Source organism: Manihot esculenta, chromosome 12 (genome assembly GCF_001659605.2).
Source record: "Manihot esculenta cultivar AM560-2 chromosome 12, M.esculenta_v8, whole genome shotgun sequence".
NCBI lineage: Eukaryota > Viridiplantae > Streptophyta > Magnoliopsida > Malpighiales > Euphorbiaceae > Manihot > Manihot esculenta.
Genome location: NC_035172.2, coordinates 36,623,266 through 36,639,399, shown reverse-complemented (window position 1 = coordinate 36,639,399; position 16,134 = coordinate 36,623,266). Strand labels below are relative to the sequence as shown.

General features: G+C 33.0%; 2 protein-coding genes across 4 annotated transcripts; one reads left to right on the top strand and one right to left on the bottom strand.

Annotated features, from left to right (window-relative positions):
• Nucleotides 1–336: 336 nt before the first annotated feature.
• LOC110628015 (F-box protein At5g39450) lies at nucleotides 337–8,350 on the bottom strand. Of its 2 annotated transcripts, XM_043948759.1 has the most exons (4): nucleotides 8,072–8,350; nucleotides 7,817–7,939; nucleotides 5,791–7,719; nucleotides 945–2,609 (listed from the first exon to the last, which is right to left on the bottom strand). In XM_043948759.1, exons 3-4 carry the CDS (start codon nucleotides 7,644–7,646, stop codon nucleotides 2,537–2,539), a joined length of 1,929 nt encoding a protein of 642 aa, XP_043804694.1. In that variant the 5' UTR covers nucleotides 7,647–7,719; nucleotides 7,817–7,939; nucleotides 8,072–8,350; the 3' UTR covers nucleotides 945–2,536. The 2 variants fall into 2 exon arrangements, with proteins under 2 accessions (XP_043804695.1, XP_043804694.1); XM_043948760.1 differs by lacking the exon at nucleotides 945–2,609 and adding an exon at nucleotides 337–812 and having other exon boundaries at nucleotides 7,817–8,339.
• Nucleotides 8,351–11,736: 3,386 nt separating this feature from the next.
• Nucleotides 11,737–15,999, top strand: LOC110628371 (probable receptor-like serine/threonine-protein kinase At5g57670). 2 transcript variants are annotated; one of them, XM_021775013.2, is made up of 11 exons: nucleotides 11,737–12,262; nucleotides 12,362–12,453; nucleotides 12,740–12,977; nucleotides 13,202–13,750; nucleotides 13,846–14,094; nucleotides 14,190–14,353; nucleotides 14,430–14,494; nucleotides 14,575–14,722; nucleotides 15,100–15,249; nucleotides 15,374–15,643; nucleotides 15,726–15,999. In XM_021775013.2, the coding sequence occupies exons 1-10, from the start codon at nucleotides 12,070–12,072 to the stop codon at nucleotides 15,611–15,613; spliced, it is 2,088 nt and encodes a 695-aa protein (XP_021630705.1). In that variant the 5' UTR covers nucleotides 11,737–12,069; the 3' UTR covers nucleotides 15,614–15,643; nucleotides 15,726–15,999. The 2 variants fall into 2 exon arrangements, with proteins under 2 accessions (XP_021630705.1, XP_021630704.1); XM_021775012.2 differs by having other exon boundaries at nucleotides 15,374–15,999.
• Nucleotides 16,000–16,134: the final 135 nt, after the last annotated feature.

Genomic DNA, 16,134 nt, shown 5'->3' with positions numbered 1-16,134 from the left:
GCAAAACTAGAGAATAAGATTTTTAAAATTTAAATTCAAATAAATAATATATAGAGAAAAAAATATACCAAAAAAAAAAAAGCAAATATAATTGGTAAAGGACATAACTCATATTCCCTATCACACAAACGTTTTATTATTTTTGTTTTATAATTATAGTAGGCCTCAAAATTCTCTTGATAATATACTTAACAATATATGTAGGCATATTTTTTATTTTTTATTTATTTTTATTTAAAAATGATATTATCATATTAAAATATCTAAATATTTTTATTTAATAATCGAGCGAAAGCTAGGAGTTGAGAGTGGTCAAAAAGAGGAAAAGATTATAAATAAAGCAAAATTACCATAGCTGCAATGTATTCAACAAATCACCATTTGTGATAAAAACCAATTACAATTCAGGTACAATACACCATTAATTACCTCAAACAAAAGGAGGTTTTTGTTCCCTATTTTAATTTCAAATGCATTTCATTTTTAGATACTTTTATCTTTCTCACTTTTACCAGGAAAACATCTACTTTCACCTTATACCTAACGTTTATTTGTCATAAAAATAATCTAATTCTCATGTGGGATACTTAGTAATCACCATGACCCTTGTCATTCAAGAGAACAAGGGTTCTTTAGAGAAATGAGCGGCATTCAAGAGCATTTTGATCATCAGTCACCAATAAAGGAAGTGGATCATTAGCACCAATCAAGAATGCTGAAACTTGCATGACCAACCAAATCAATGGTGCTAAAACCTTTTCATCTTTGTGCTCCGGTTTGGACATCCATGAATGTTCTGCTAATGCCTTTGCCTGTCAGACAACAAACAAATCTCAGAAGCTCATCAACTACATGTTTACAGTAATTGCTGTACAATCCCTAGACATTGCAAACTATCATTCTAGATTTTAACCCCCCCCCCCCCTCCCCAAAAAAAAAAAAAAAAAGAATGTAGAATCAATTAAATGGCTATAAAAGGTTATATAGAAACGCATTATCAGGAATGAAGCATGCAAAATTAATTGTGATGAAACAATACTGAAAAGTATCACTTCTTTTGCTACCTTATGCGTGTATATATGGAAGCCAACAAAATTTTACTGTTTTTTGTGTTTCAAAGACAGAAATATTAGTTCTGCAAAAACAAAGTAATGTAAAAAGAAAAATAACTCCTCCTACTGCTATGGCATGCGACACCTTCCCAAATCCCATGGACTTTTCACAAACCAAACAGTAAAATCGTAAATGTTGATATGCCCATTGCATTATGAACTCATTTTGATGTTAAGGTGATAACAGCAAAAATAATCCATATTCAATTCCTAAGTATTATAAACAAAAATCTAATACAATTAGAAATTCTAGACATTTATACAAAAATTCATAATTCTATCTGCATGCCCCCACCTCTCTCTCTCTCTCTCTGTGTGTGTGTGTATAGCAACACAAAAAAAGAAAACTATTTTAAACTATTTATTTTTGAGAAATTAAGGGTTGTATGTGTTAATTTTGATATAATCCAAGTATTAAAGCATACTGTATATTTAAGGGTATTTTGGTTAGTTCAAAGATGATTAACAAAAAATTTAAACAGAGACTTCCAATTTGAAGGAATCAAAATACAAAGATTAAATAGTTGAGTTTTAAAAAATAGAGGAAGATAAGTGTTAATTTAACATACCTTAGGGATGTAAAATAATTTTAAAAAGAAGTAAGAAATAACTAGAAAAAACAGAAGGTCCTGCATATCTTAACTGGTGCAACACACAATCAGACAAAATTCATATCTTTTTATTTGATCATTCTCACTAGTCGATAACTCATGGTATTCCATTCTCTCTTCCATGGTAAGAGCAATAGCAATGAAAGCCTCTTCCCAGTCTCCAATCAAATCAAACCCTAAATTTACAATCATTCTCCAAGAGACAAAACACCAGCAACCACACAAATCAAAAGCCAAAAAAACATATTTATTCTAAGAATCGTGAGATAGAGACTCTCTCCTTTTTGAGTCTTAAGGTGTTACAAGCTCCTTCTGAGGAGCTCCTTTCTTATCAATCATCCCATGACGCAATCCGCAACGTGGGACCATAACAACTATGTTATAGTTATGGATAGGCCAAATCCATAACAAACATATTTTATTTATTTAATAGTTTTTTCTCAGATTTTTCATTATCTTATCTTACCATATTTTTTATTATCTTATCCTAGATCTAATGGTTACTAGTATTAGACTTCTACTTTAATTAGGAGTATTAGAACCGCCACTATAAAAGGGGTTTATTTTATTTAATAATACAAGCATATTTATTCTAAGAATTATAAAATTGAGACTCCTTTTTTAGTCTTTGAGGTGTTAAGAGCTCCCTCTAATGAGCTCTTTTCCTATCAATCATCCCATGACACAATCCGCAATCTAGGACCATAATAATTTAGTATCAGAGCATCACAGGTATTTCAATAAATCTAGAAGATAAGTTGAATTCTTTCATGCAACAATTTGATGGACGTTTGAATGACTTAATGACTTAACTCAGCAGATTTCTGAACTAGTCTGAACCTTCAATAGGAGGTTGAACCAAAATCCAAAATCAAGATAAATCGAGCTGCAACCAATCAAATTTTGGCCAATAAGCGAATGAGAAGATAGAAGTACCTACGGTGCTCCGAAATGACAAACTCAACTTTTCATCGTGTGACGGCACAAATGGTACATTATCATCCTACATTCTGAAACTTACAAGAGTAGACGTAGTAGATCATGTTTCAAATGAACTTGATTTAGTTTCAAGTGAAGTTACCTTTGATCCAGACACCCGAATTTAAAAAATATTAGTTAGTTGATAATGTTGTCTTGAATTTGAAACTACAAGAGAGTCTATCAATTATTTTATTTTATTTTCATGTTGCATATCTCACATTTGAGCTTGATGATGTTATAAATAATGGATAGACAAAATCCATAACAAACAGATTTTATTTAGGGAGATTTACTATTTAGTCCCTGGGTATTGCCATTATTAACAAATCAGTCCCTACATTTTCAGAAACCTATTAAAACGTCCTTATCTTTTCTCTCCATCAACAAAATAGTCATTCCGTCTATTTCTACAGTTAAAAATATAGCAAAAGATCAAATTACCCCTCTTCTTCTCCTCCTCCTCCTCCTTCTTCTTCTTCTGCATCGATTCTTCCTCTTCATCGATTCTTCCTCCTCTTCTTCTTCTTCTTCATCGATTCTTCCTCCTCTTCTTCTTCTTCTTTGATTCTTCTTTTTCTTCTTCTTCTTCTTTGATTCTTCTTCGATTTTTCTTTTTATTCTTCTTCTTTAAGGAGAAGGAGGAGGAGGAGGCGATTCTTTTTCTTCTTCTTCTTCATCATCATCATCTTCTTCTTCTTTTTCTTCTTCTTTTTCTTCTTTTTCTCCTTCATCATCATCATCTTCTTCTTCTTCTTTTTTCTTCTTTTTTGAGGAGGAGGAAGAGAAGGGACTATTTCGTTGACGGAAAGAAACGATAAGGACATTTTAATAGATATAAGAAAAGATAAGGACGTTTTAATATATTTCTGAAAATATAGAGACTGACTTGTTAATAATAGCAATATCCAAGGACTAAATAAGGGATTTTATTTGAGAGCAAAATTAGATTTTAAAAATTTTCTCTCTCATCCTTTATCTATTTTTAACGGAAAAGAGGATATAATGACTATTTCAATGACGGAGAGAAAATATAAAGATGTTTTAATAGATTTTTAAAAATATAGAGACTGATTTGTTAATAATGGCAATACTCAGAGACTAACTAGTAAATCTCCTTTTTATTTATCTAGTAGTTTCTTTTCAGATTTCCCATTATCTTATCTTATCATATTTTCTATTTATTTTATCCTAAATCTATTTTATTCAATAAAACTAGTATATTTATTCTAAGAATTGTGAGATTGAGACTCTCTCCTTTTCGAGTCTTGAGGTGTTAAAAGCTCCCTCCAACGAGCTCCTTTTCTATCAATCATGGGTCATCCCATGACACAATCCGCAACCTGGGACCATAACAGTCTCTTCCCAGTCTCCAATCAAATCAAACGCTAAATTTACAATCATTCTCCAAGAGACAAAACAGCAGCAACCACACAAATCAAAAGCCAAAAAAGCCATTTTAAGAGAGTAAACCAAAAACTACACAGGAGAAACTACAGTCTTTTTGGGTGAGATCGTCCATCTTAATGATTACCTGGTTGTTAAGAGTGAATTTTCAACAAAATTAGTAATATCAAGAGTGAAAGAGCAGCAAACAATTGAGTTTGGAATTAGTGAACTTATGGTGGATTTGAAAATTTCACTAGGAAAGAAGCAAGGAAAAATAAGACGCAGAAAAGACACTGTAAGTAATCCAAATATAAACTTCTTGTTTCTTTTCTTTTAAATGCCATTTCAATTTTAAATTCAAACATGATTATCAAAATGGTTAAATTAAAATAATAATAATAAGAAGAAAAGGTTCAACAAATTTGGGTTATTTTATGGAAAATAGAACACTGCATTATTGTGGTGCTAACAAGTGCATCATCAGAATTTATAATATTCTATCAGCAAAACTAGGTTGGAGACTTCCATTTTTCATTCATTAAGGCTCCTAACTAATAAAAAATTATTAGCCAACAGAGAACTTGTTACTACACAACATTTCTCTCTCTTTCTCTCTCTTTCTCTCTCTCTCTCTCTCTCTCTCTCTGCTTTTCTTGTAAAACCTTGTGTGGCATAATACAATAGAAGATTTTAAATGCAATAACAGTTCCAAATTTACATCCACTCTCAAGCACAAGAGCATATAACAATTAGCAAATTGAAACAGCCAATAAGCAACAAATTGCACTATGAATATAAGAGCAGAATTTATAATAGTACCATATCATTTTCATGGGCACTGAGAATATTACATATCAGGTCATGACTGTATGGTTCATCATTTCCAGAAGTAAAAAAGAAACAGTAGTAGGCTAGTAGCTGTCATAAAAGATAACCAACAACTAGACTCTACTTGCATCTCAGAAACTAAACATCCAATTACAACTAATAACATTATATTTAAACAAAATATTGGCAGCATAAACTCTGTAAAATTACAAGAGAAACAAGTATATTCAATTTCACCACCAATACCCCTAGTTATTTACATAGTACCCAGATAAAGTAGTATAAATTGGACTCAATATCTTTGCATTATAACAGTAGTGGCCGAACAGTTGACTCGATCTAAAAGACACACAGGGGAAGTCTCTGCATAAGTGAGTTGTCTACTAAATTTTTCATTACATTCATAGTTAATTTCAATCCTAGAAAAAAAAAAATGTAATGAAATCATGGCTTTCAGTTAGAAACATCAGCAATGACCCTGAAGTTAATCTTGAAACCTGTTTGCTGTTTCTCTACGATCTTGCAGCAACAGTTAATCTCTTATTAATTCAGGAACTGAACCATATTTTATATCATCATTTCACTTCCCATATACTAATATTGGTTCAGCCCTATCCTCTATTAGGACATTTGATTTTTTTTTATAAATTCCATAAATATGTCAAGGCCTTTTACACTGACTAAGATATCCATATCACATCAGCATGAAGAAAGAGCTGTCAATGACAAAAAGGTCTAATGAATAGGAGATGACAGGAACATTAGATAAATTAAAATGAACTTGGCATAAGGGCTTTCAATAACTGACCAAACAGAAAAAAGAAAAAGAAAAGCAGTATATACAATTTTTTTAAAGACTAAAGAAGGCAAACCTTGGTGAAGACAAACAAGTTGAGGCATTTGAGAAGCCAGCAAACACATTTGAGTAGGACTTGGTCAAATACGAAAAGTTGGCTGTTGGAGGTAGAGCAGGCACCCGTTCACCTTTCTTCAGAAGCTCTTGCAAGTTCAGTCTCTGCATGGTCAAGACAGCTCTAGATTCCTTCCAGATGAAGGCCAGAAGACCATTTTGAATTACAAAAAGGGAACCGGGCTTTGAGCCAGGATATCGGAAACCATACCCATTTGCAATACCCTCACCAGCAAATGCATGTCTTACGCTCACAGGAATGGAATCTGCATCAACATCCCAAGGAAATGGATCCTCTGAAGGTTCATCAATATTCACCATAAACATTGCTGAGCCATTTGGATGGAGAACATAGTGGGTTCCTTCCAATATTTTGGTAGCAATAAGTTGTCTTTGCCCCTCAGATTCATCATAAGAGATCAAAAGAAAGAACAAAGCCTTTCCAGGCTTATCTTCAGTAGGCTTCCCAGGAGGCCAACCAAAAGTCCCACCCCATAGACCAGCATACTCTTGGTCAGCTCTTGGAGCCCGCATCGGTAGCTTGTATAATGCAAACCGAGTGTCATGCATATTTGGCCATGCTCGATAAGAAGATAACTTAACAGTAGAGGCATGCAATGTCAATCCTATTGTATCACCTGCTCTTAAAAATTCATGAAGCTGTGCATGCTTGGACTCGCTGCTAGAAGAACTATTCTTTGAAAGTGTGCGGCTACCATTAGAGGGAGACTTCCCCCATATTTGTCTAAGGCTAGCCCTAAAGTACCCACTAAGAGTCTTCTTCATGATAGGTTTTGTTTGACCATCCCCATTTAGAGAATTATGAAATCCACTTGAGCGATCAAGGCTTTTCTTAATCTCACTCAACTGCAGTTGAGTAGGATCAGAAGGCAGTTCCGGAGCTACCTTCCAATCAAAACAACTTCCACGAAGCTTATAATTTTGAAGAAGCAGGGATCTCCTTTCAAATAATAGCAGAATATCTTTCTGAAAGTTGTCTGCATCGCTCCTCAACCGAGGAAATAGTGGCCCATTTACTGAATCAGGTACAGTTTGATGAACTTGGCTCGTAACAATCTCAATCAATTTTCTTCTGTCACAAAAAGCCAAGCGGCTAAAAGGAACCTTAGCATCCCACTGTCCAAGCATCCTGTGTGACCTTGACAATCCACTATTTGATCTAGAAATCTTTCTTGATGTCTCCTTGTCTGAATTGTAAGCAAAGCTCTTACTATGCAATAATGCATTCACATTCTTTTGCAGCCTAGGCTCAACCTCCAGCAATAGTACATTGCAATTCTGTTCAACAGACTTGACTGAACCAGGATAAATATAGTCATTTCCTTTTTCTCTTCCATGTAAAAAAAATAAAATAGAACCATCAAGGTCTCCTATTATTTCAAACACTGGCGCCCAGAGTATGGGGCCATCTTCAATTCCTAGAGGGCCAAGCTCTTGTGGTATTATCCGACATCCAACAACAGACACAAAACCAGGCATGACATATACCACATTACCTAGCTCAGGGTTTTGATGAACCCAAATTCCAATTAACGGCTTAACACTAACAAGGAAGCGACAAAGTGCCTTATAAGATGAAACACCCTTTCTCCACTCAATAAGGTCCCGATGAGGAACAATACCCACTAAGTCACATTGGGTTAGCCAAACCTTTTCAGAGGCCACGAGAGCAGATAAACTCCGGCAGCAAAGACTGAGATTACAGATATCCCTAGGCGAAAGTGAACGAGATATAATCGCAAACACATCATCCGGCAGAGCTAGGAGCAAGCTTGAACCACAGAGCTCAGGCAGCATACTAGCTTAACTGATTATTTACGAATCTATCCAGCAGTTCAAAATTAAGTGATGAGCATGAATAATAATTTCCCTGCGTACAACAACCACGGCATACTTAAGCAAAGCGATCCAAATACCAAGATAATCCTCTTTCTCGAACAGAAAAAGCGAAGCAAACAGATGCAAACCTGGAATTGAAATGGCTGTCTAAGATTCTTCAGTTGTAGTAGCTTCTAATTACACAGCACAAAAAGAGAGAGAGAAAAAATCAACCAGGAACTCGTTGCAGATTCTCCAAAATTGAACAACCCCTGCCTCAGATTCACAGAGACAGAATTGGGTTTGTTTCAGATTAATGATGAGAATTAGAGCTTACATGAAACAGGCAATGAAGAAAGAAAGGTAATTGGATATAAAGCAAGGAAGAAGAAATTGAAGAGAACCTAGGATTGGGGTGAGGTCATCATCACCAACTGTACCCAAGTCCACCCTCAAGGCCTCAATTTTCCTCTCAAAGCAAAGAGAATCAATCATGCAGGATGAGAGAGAGGATTTAGAATTGCAATTAAAATCTGATTTTCCAAAAAAAATTTTAAAAAAAATTATGGGGCATGTGGGCAAGGCAGCCAACCAATTTTGAATTATTAGTCTGAAAAGTCCAAAGACTGAAAACATTATTCTCAAAGCACCACAGCCCAATTGGTTCTTTTGCTTCACAGTCCATACTCTGGAATATGGTGCTTGCCCTGTTACTTGTTTGGTGGGACATTCTGTTTCTTTATTATTGAGCTTCTCATAATGGAGGTTTTTTTTTTTTAGATAATTATATTTATACTTAAATTCGACTATTTTTTTCTATTTATGATTATAAAAATAAATTTGAATGGGCTAAATAATATATTTGTAATAAAAATATATATAAATCTGAAATTTTCATGTTAAATTTGTTGGTTTTTTTTAAGTATTTCAATACTTATAATTGTTTGAATATAGTAAAAAAATTTATTAATTAATTATGTAAACAAAAATATTTTTTTATTAATCAATGAAAAGTATTTTGCCCTTGTATTATATTTTTACGGAGCTATCTATTCAACATAATAAAATTGATAAATTTTCAATATATATCAAAGAAGAGACAAAGAGAGAAAAGCAGCATGGAAAACATTGATGTTTGAGAATGAGATTACTAAGTGGGTGGCTGTGCATTTTTTACCTTTTTTTTAAATAATTAAAAAAAAAAAAAGCATAAGACCCAATACATTAAATATCCAAATCCAGATCTAACAACAGCAGACCATAGCTCAAACAATCATAAACTAAGCCCATAGAAGAGGAACCCTAAGCAACAAGGCAAATTTCTCATGAGCAGTTGGCTCCGCCACTCCTCTTGAGAAAAACACACAGCCATCAAGGCAAGGCTTCGGTCTTGCATGCAACACTCAAAATGAAGAAACAATGAAAGCGCAAGAAATATAGGTTGAAGGATCAGGAACCTGAGTTAAGAATCAAATAAAAATTTAAAAATTTTAGAGAAATCCATAAATTTTTTTAACATCGAAGATAAAAATAATAAGACTCTCGATAAGAAATAAGACTAATTTACGGTAAAAAAAAAAGCAGAAACATGGGTCTAAAAAATGAGAAAAAAGATTTTTTCTCCGAAAGAGAAACAGTTATATACATTTAGATTTAGAGTTTAAAAAAAAAAAAAGTTGTTTTAGAGCAGCACTGAAATAAGAAAGATAGATTTGATTTGAAGGGGTAGATGAAATGGAACCCACTAATATTAATAGTATTTGAGTGTTATTAGTAAAAACAACAAAATAGGAATTAGTGAATATGAACACATTGGTCCACATAAATCAGGCAAACCCCACATGCTCACACATGATTTGATTCCCTTCCAATTATTCCACAACCCAATTTTATGATTTATTTGTATTTTTTTAATTTCATTTTGAAATTCATAGTTTATTAATTAAAAATATTTATTCTTATTATATTTTATAATAAGGGAGAATTACCATTTAGTTATTAAAATATTATTATTAACAAGTCAGTCTCCACATTTTTAAAAACCTGTTAAAATGTTTGTTTTTTTTCTCTCCATTAATAAAATAGTCATTCTGTCCTATTTTCTGTTAAAAATAGATAAAAGATTAGAGAAAAAATTTTTAAAATCTAATTTTGCTTTCAAATAAAACTTCTTATTTAATTATTGAATATTGCTATTATTAACAAGTGAGTTATTATATTTTCAGAGATCTATTAAAATGACCTTATCTTTTTTCATATCTATTAAAATATTCTTATCGTTTTTTTTTAACAATGAAATAGTCCCTCATCCTTCTAAAACAAAGAAAAAAAAAGAAGCAGAAAAAGAGAAAAAAAAGAAAAAGAAGAAAAAGAAAAAGGAGAAGAAGAAGATGAAGAAAAAGGAGAAGAATCGTTTCCTTCTCTCCTTAAAGAAGAAAAATAAAAAAAAATTGAAAAAAAATCAAAGAAAAATAAGAAGAAAAATAAAAATCAAAGAAGAAGAAAAAGATGAAGAAAAATCGATAAAAAAATAAAAAAATAAAAAAAAATAAGGAAAATAATGGAATAATTTGGTATTTTTACTATATTTTTAATGGTATAAATAGATGGAAAAATTATTTTATTGATGAAGGAAAAATATAAGGAGATTTAAATAGAATTCTGAAAATGTAAGAACTGATTTATTAATAATAATAATATCTAACGACTAAATTGTAAATTTTTTTAATAATAATAATAAATAAAATAAAAACTTATATTTATTAATAAATGCTAAATTTGAGCTCTCTATTTCATAACGCACCAAACTTTTTTTGCTCTGTCACACAGGCATGAATTTTATGATTACCATAAAAAACTATACTTCCATTCATTATGTGTTTTCTTGTTACAAAAGTTACGTCTAAATACGTAAATTAATTTATGTATTTAATCCATAATTTACCATTTTAATTAGAATTTATAACTTTTTAAATAAATTTTTTTATAATTTTAAATATAAAAATAAGCTTTTCATTACATATTTATATAAAAATTTTACGTACATTTCAATAATGATTAATTTATTATCATATAAAAATTAAATTGATATTAGATTTTTTTATTTAGAGAAAGAAAAATATGCTTTTAAAAAGTTTTATGACAATCACTTTCTGATTTTTTTTCTAAAATAAAAAAAAAAAATCTAAACCTCACTAATTACATCCATTAGATCACTAAGATATTTGTGGGTCCATTGTCATCAAACAAATGGATTTTGTTCAACTTTCATATTAAAAGATTTGACAAATATATGTAACCAAATGAATTTGACAAAAAAGAACAATTAATTCTCCTTTTGTCACATCTTAAACACTATTTCTTTCTCATGTCTTTGCTATTCTTTTTAAAAAAAAAAAAATAAACAAACGCAAAAGTATAAGTTTTTTTAATAATATTATAACTATTTCACTTATTATTCATAGAGCTTTTAATTTGTTTATTATGTATTTTAATTTTAAATAATTTATTGATATAAAAATTTAATTAATAAATTTTAAAAAATAATATTATTTAAATAAAAAATACAGTCAAATACAACCAATATTTTAATTTTAATGATTTTTTGATATGAGTAATGAAGATTTATGGTTTCTTAATTAATTAATATTTATGTGCTATTAATCCCCCGCAACAAATCTATAAGGATAAAGAAGAGAAATGATTCACCTACTTTATTACAGAAGGAAAAAAATTTAATTAGTCATCATAATTCATAAATGACGATAATAATTATCTTTTTGCACAAAAAAATCTCACTAGAGAAAAAATAATAATTTTATTTTTTTCTCAAAATGATAAATGTATTTAGAGAAAATGCAAAATAAATATATTAATATTTTTTAGTTGACATCAAAAGTATTAGTGAATCACATGTTAATTGTTTTAGAATATAGAAAATGAATGAAAGAATCACATTTTAGTGGGACTTTTTTGTAATTTAGATTAAAAAAAAACACAATAAATGAGAAGCTTCAAATTGAGTAGCGTAGTGGTCTAAGTTTATTCTCCTCGTTTGGGCATGCGTGTTTTGTCCTCTATCAGCTCCTGTCCTGCAATGCATGTGGAATCCAAAACGCAGCATCTCGACACATCGAATCAAAATCAGAAGCGCGAAAGGCATCCAATGGCTGAGACTGTAACAAGCATGATAGAGCTGGTAACAGCATAATATTTCCATGAAACAGTTAAAAAGAGGAAATGAATGAAATATTAGTCGCTGTGGGTAATGTACGATCGCTAGGAATGATTCGATTTCTCGCTTCCCCATATGCACAAAAGCCACTAACTCAGACCCAACCCTGCCAATGAAACAACGCATCTCTGTCCCTTTTTCGCTTTAGAGAGACAGAGAAAGAGAGAGATGAAGCTTATCAGAGAAAGGACGGTCGGTGCGGCGGTGGCTATGGCAGGCGACGGTGAGGAGGGAGGAGAAGTGCTGGTGGTAGGGGTCAAGTTCGATGCGGAGAGCAGAGAATTGCTTACGTGGGCGCTAATGAAAGAGGCAAAGCCAGGTGACCATGTCATTGCTGTTCACGTTCTCGAATCTATTACTGGTACGGTTACCGGCTTCATCGTCACTCGCATTTACCTCTCTATCTCTCGTTTTTTTTTTCAATGAACAAATAATTTTGTTATGTGGATTTTTCTTGTAGATTTTGTAGGAGGCACAACATCGCTTCTGTCTCTAGTAAAGACATTTGATTCTTTGTTGGCAGTGTATGAAGGTTTCTGCAACTTGAAGCAGGTTTCTCTCTCCAGCTCTTGTTTGATTCCTGAGAAAATGATGGGATGTAGACCAATTTCATGATTATAATCTTAAGTTGACCACAGCTTTTTTCCTCGCCAAATTTATCTTTTAAGATTTAATTCATCCTGTTATTGTGATCGTTTTCCTTATTTTAGCCCTTCTCTCCCATTATTTATAACCAGTAAATAGAGGGAAAGTATCTTTCATCTTTTTTGCATATGCATTTTTAGTTATGGAAGAAGGAAGTAGGAGTGGCATGATTGAATTGTATTAATCGTTACAGGTAGATTTGAAGCTAAAAGTGTGCAGAGGTTCATCAGCGAAGAAAATTCTGGTAAGAGAAGCAAAATCAAGTGGTGCAGCTAAGATTGTCGTGGGAACTTCTAAGACCCATCACAAAATCAGTTCCTCAACTTCAGTAGCTAAGTATTGCGCCAGAAATTTGTCAAAGAGTTTCTCGGTCTATGCTGTTAGTAATGGCAAAATCATATTCCGAAGAGAAGCAACCCCTCATTTACAAGGTTGATTTGATCTGTCCTGTTTCTTTATTTATTTATTTTTTTCTTATTTTTTTTATGGTTTTTGTTTTCATCCAAGAACAAAGCTCATTTTATGATCGGTTCTGTCATGTGATTTCATATATATGCTAAGTTTTGTTGTTTTGTGCTTGAATGAATTGTTTTTCCCATATATTAGAGCAATAGTATAGTAGTTTTAACAAATGCATCTGATTTTGTGGTGGCAGATAAATTAAAGCAAGAAAGTCAAAGTCGTTCGCAAAGATCCAACAACTTGCCTGATGCTTCTGGAACTGATTTACTTGATGAGTCACATAATGATGGTGATGTTGATAATTCATTGGCCTTGGTACCAGTTCAAACAAGAAAGGGTGTGTCAAATTTTGACTCTACACTGGAGAGTAAACAGGGTTGGTCATTTCTTCGCTGGATATTTCTACCCAAGCATCGACACACAGAGAAATCTAGAGTAAAAAAGAATTCTGTGGTTAAAAGTGTATTGAAATTGCCAAGCTGGAATTCTTCATCAGTAGTGTATCCTGATAAAAAGCAGACTGTTCTGAGCATTACAGAAGACCACTCTTCCAATTTGGAAGGGGAGAATGGTGCAATTGTGCCAATGGTGGGCCATAAGGTTGCATGGTCGCCCGTCTCACCATGCCATGGTTCAAATGGCCTTCCTGAAGAGTTGAAAGGTCTACATGAGAAGTATTCATCATCATGTAGACTGTTCAGCTATGAGGAACTTTGTTTAGCCACTTCTAACTTCTTGCCTGGTTTGCTTTCTTGATCCAAATTTCATGGCATTAATTTTGATTTTGGCAGATTTTTTTTCAATTTCACTAATTTGCTATTGAATTATAATTTTCAGAAAATATGGTTGGCAAAGGCGGTAGTAGTCATGTTTACAAAGGTTGTCTTCCTGATGGCAAAGAATTGGCAGTGAAAATTTTGAAGCCATCTGAAGATGCGTTAAAAGAGTTTGTTGCAGAAATTGAGATCATTACACAATTGCATCATAAGAACATAATCTCTTTATTTGGTTTCTGTTTTGAGCACAACAATTTACTCTTGGTTTATGATTTTTTGTCAAGAGGAAGCCTAGAAGAGAACCTTCACGGTAAATGACTTTTTCTGTCTTCGATTTGATGAAATTTTTGTTTTCTCATTCTTTAGGGTTGATTCCTAATTTCTAACTGCTACTTTCTAATTTAGGTAATAAGAAGGGCAGAAATGCTTTTGGCTGGCAAGAGCGATATAAGGTGGCTGTGGGTGTAGCTGAGGCACTTGACTACCTACACAATCTCTATGATCAGCCTGTGATCCACAGGGATGTGAAATCTTCAAACATACTTCTGTCTGATGATTTTGAGCCACAGGTGCAACCTCTTGAGGTTATTTAAAACTTTGTTTATTTATTTGTTGCTTCTGATGCTCATATTTTCCTTTCTCCAGCTATCAGATTTTGGATTAGCAAGCTGGGTTTCAACATCTTGCACTGATGTTGCAGGAACATTTGGGTGAGTAATTTGCTTGTTTTTCATAGCTCTACCTATTTTCTCAGTCACTTGTATATTTAATAGTTCTCTCTTTTACGCAGTTACTTGGCTCCTGAGTATATCATGCATGGCAAAATGAGTGACAAAGTTGATGTCTTTGCATTTGGTGTTGTGCTTCTTGAGCTTCTTACTGGTAGGATGCCAATTGATGACGAAAATCCAAAGGGCCAGGGGAGTCTTGTTATGTGGGTAATATTTTCTACTTCCACCTTTCAATTTCTCCTTTCTGAATTATGGCATGATGTGCAAATTCTCAGTAGAATGGTTTGTTTTATTTAGTTACCTATCTATTTATTTTTCTTACAATGAATTGAGCTTGAAAAACTCTTTTCTAGTGTCAAGAAGAATTTGGATAATTGAGTTTTTGAACCCATGTTAGAGAACATAGGGAAGTCATGAGTTCTCCATCACTTGTTTAGGACATGTCAGGAACATCTTTCTCCTTCCACTAATTGTGAGATTCTGTTGCTGTCATTGTTTGAGGAATTCTAGCTGAAAGTTCTGGAAGTCTACTACTCATATAGATTTTATTTATTTCTTTAATATGGGATTGTTCTGGGATACAGGCAAGGCCGATTCTAGAGGGTGGTAAAGTTTCCCAATTACTTGATCCGAATATAAGAACAGAGTATGATGATGATCAGATTGCGAGAATGGTTTTAGCTGCAACCCTCTGCATCAGTTGTTCTCCCATATTTCGGCCACAAATCAGCCTTGTGAGTTCTATTTTACCGAGTTTCTCATAGTAGTTTTTATGTTTTTGTGTTTATTGTAGGTTTGATATTTCACTTTTCTATAGACTGACATGATTTCCTCTGGATTTGTTTTGGTTGTCCGCAGGTTTTAAAGCTTCTTCAAGGTGATGAGGAAGTAACAGATTGGGCGAGACAACAAGTTAGTGCATCAGAAGAAGTTGATACTGAGGATGGGGAAGCATTTCCTACTAATATCCAAACCCATCTTAATCTTGCGTTGCTAGATTTAGATGATGATTCTCTTTCCATGAGCAGCACTGAACAAGGTGTCTCAATAGAGGATTACTTACAGGGGAGATGGAGCCGCACGTCAAGCTTTGACTAACCATCATCTACGTTGGAATGCAATGTAGAGGTGTGAAGATATCTCCTGTTTATTTGTTTCTGTATATTCCTTCTTATTTTTTATTTTTTTTTTAGTTCATTTGGTTGGTTAGGTCTTGGAAGTGAGGTTGTTTGCAAGAGGTTTACCCCCTCCTTGACTCAGAAATATTTTTCAGAAAGTTTGTTGGGAAGATTGTGGAAAGCGCATGTGAGCCAAAGTGGCAGTATGAATATCCATTCACCTAAGTAACCTATTTCTTCTACAAGTTGTACCTATGTTGAATATTACCATTAGCCTAGTTAAAATTTCTACTTTTGACAAACAATGTCATAGGGATAGCAGTTTCATTTATTTGCCTTGATATACAAAGATGCCGTATTCCTTCCCGCTGCCTGAAGCATAGAGTTGAGTGTACTCTGTGTTGCTAATTTGGAAGGTATTCCCTTTTCCCCTATTCGTTCTTTCATTTCTTGCGGATAAAGATTGGAACTTCCATTCAAAACTGAACTTGCTATTGGGAG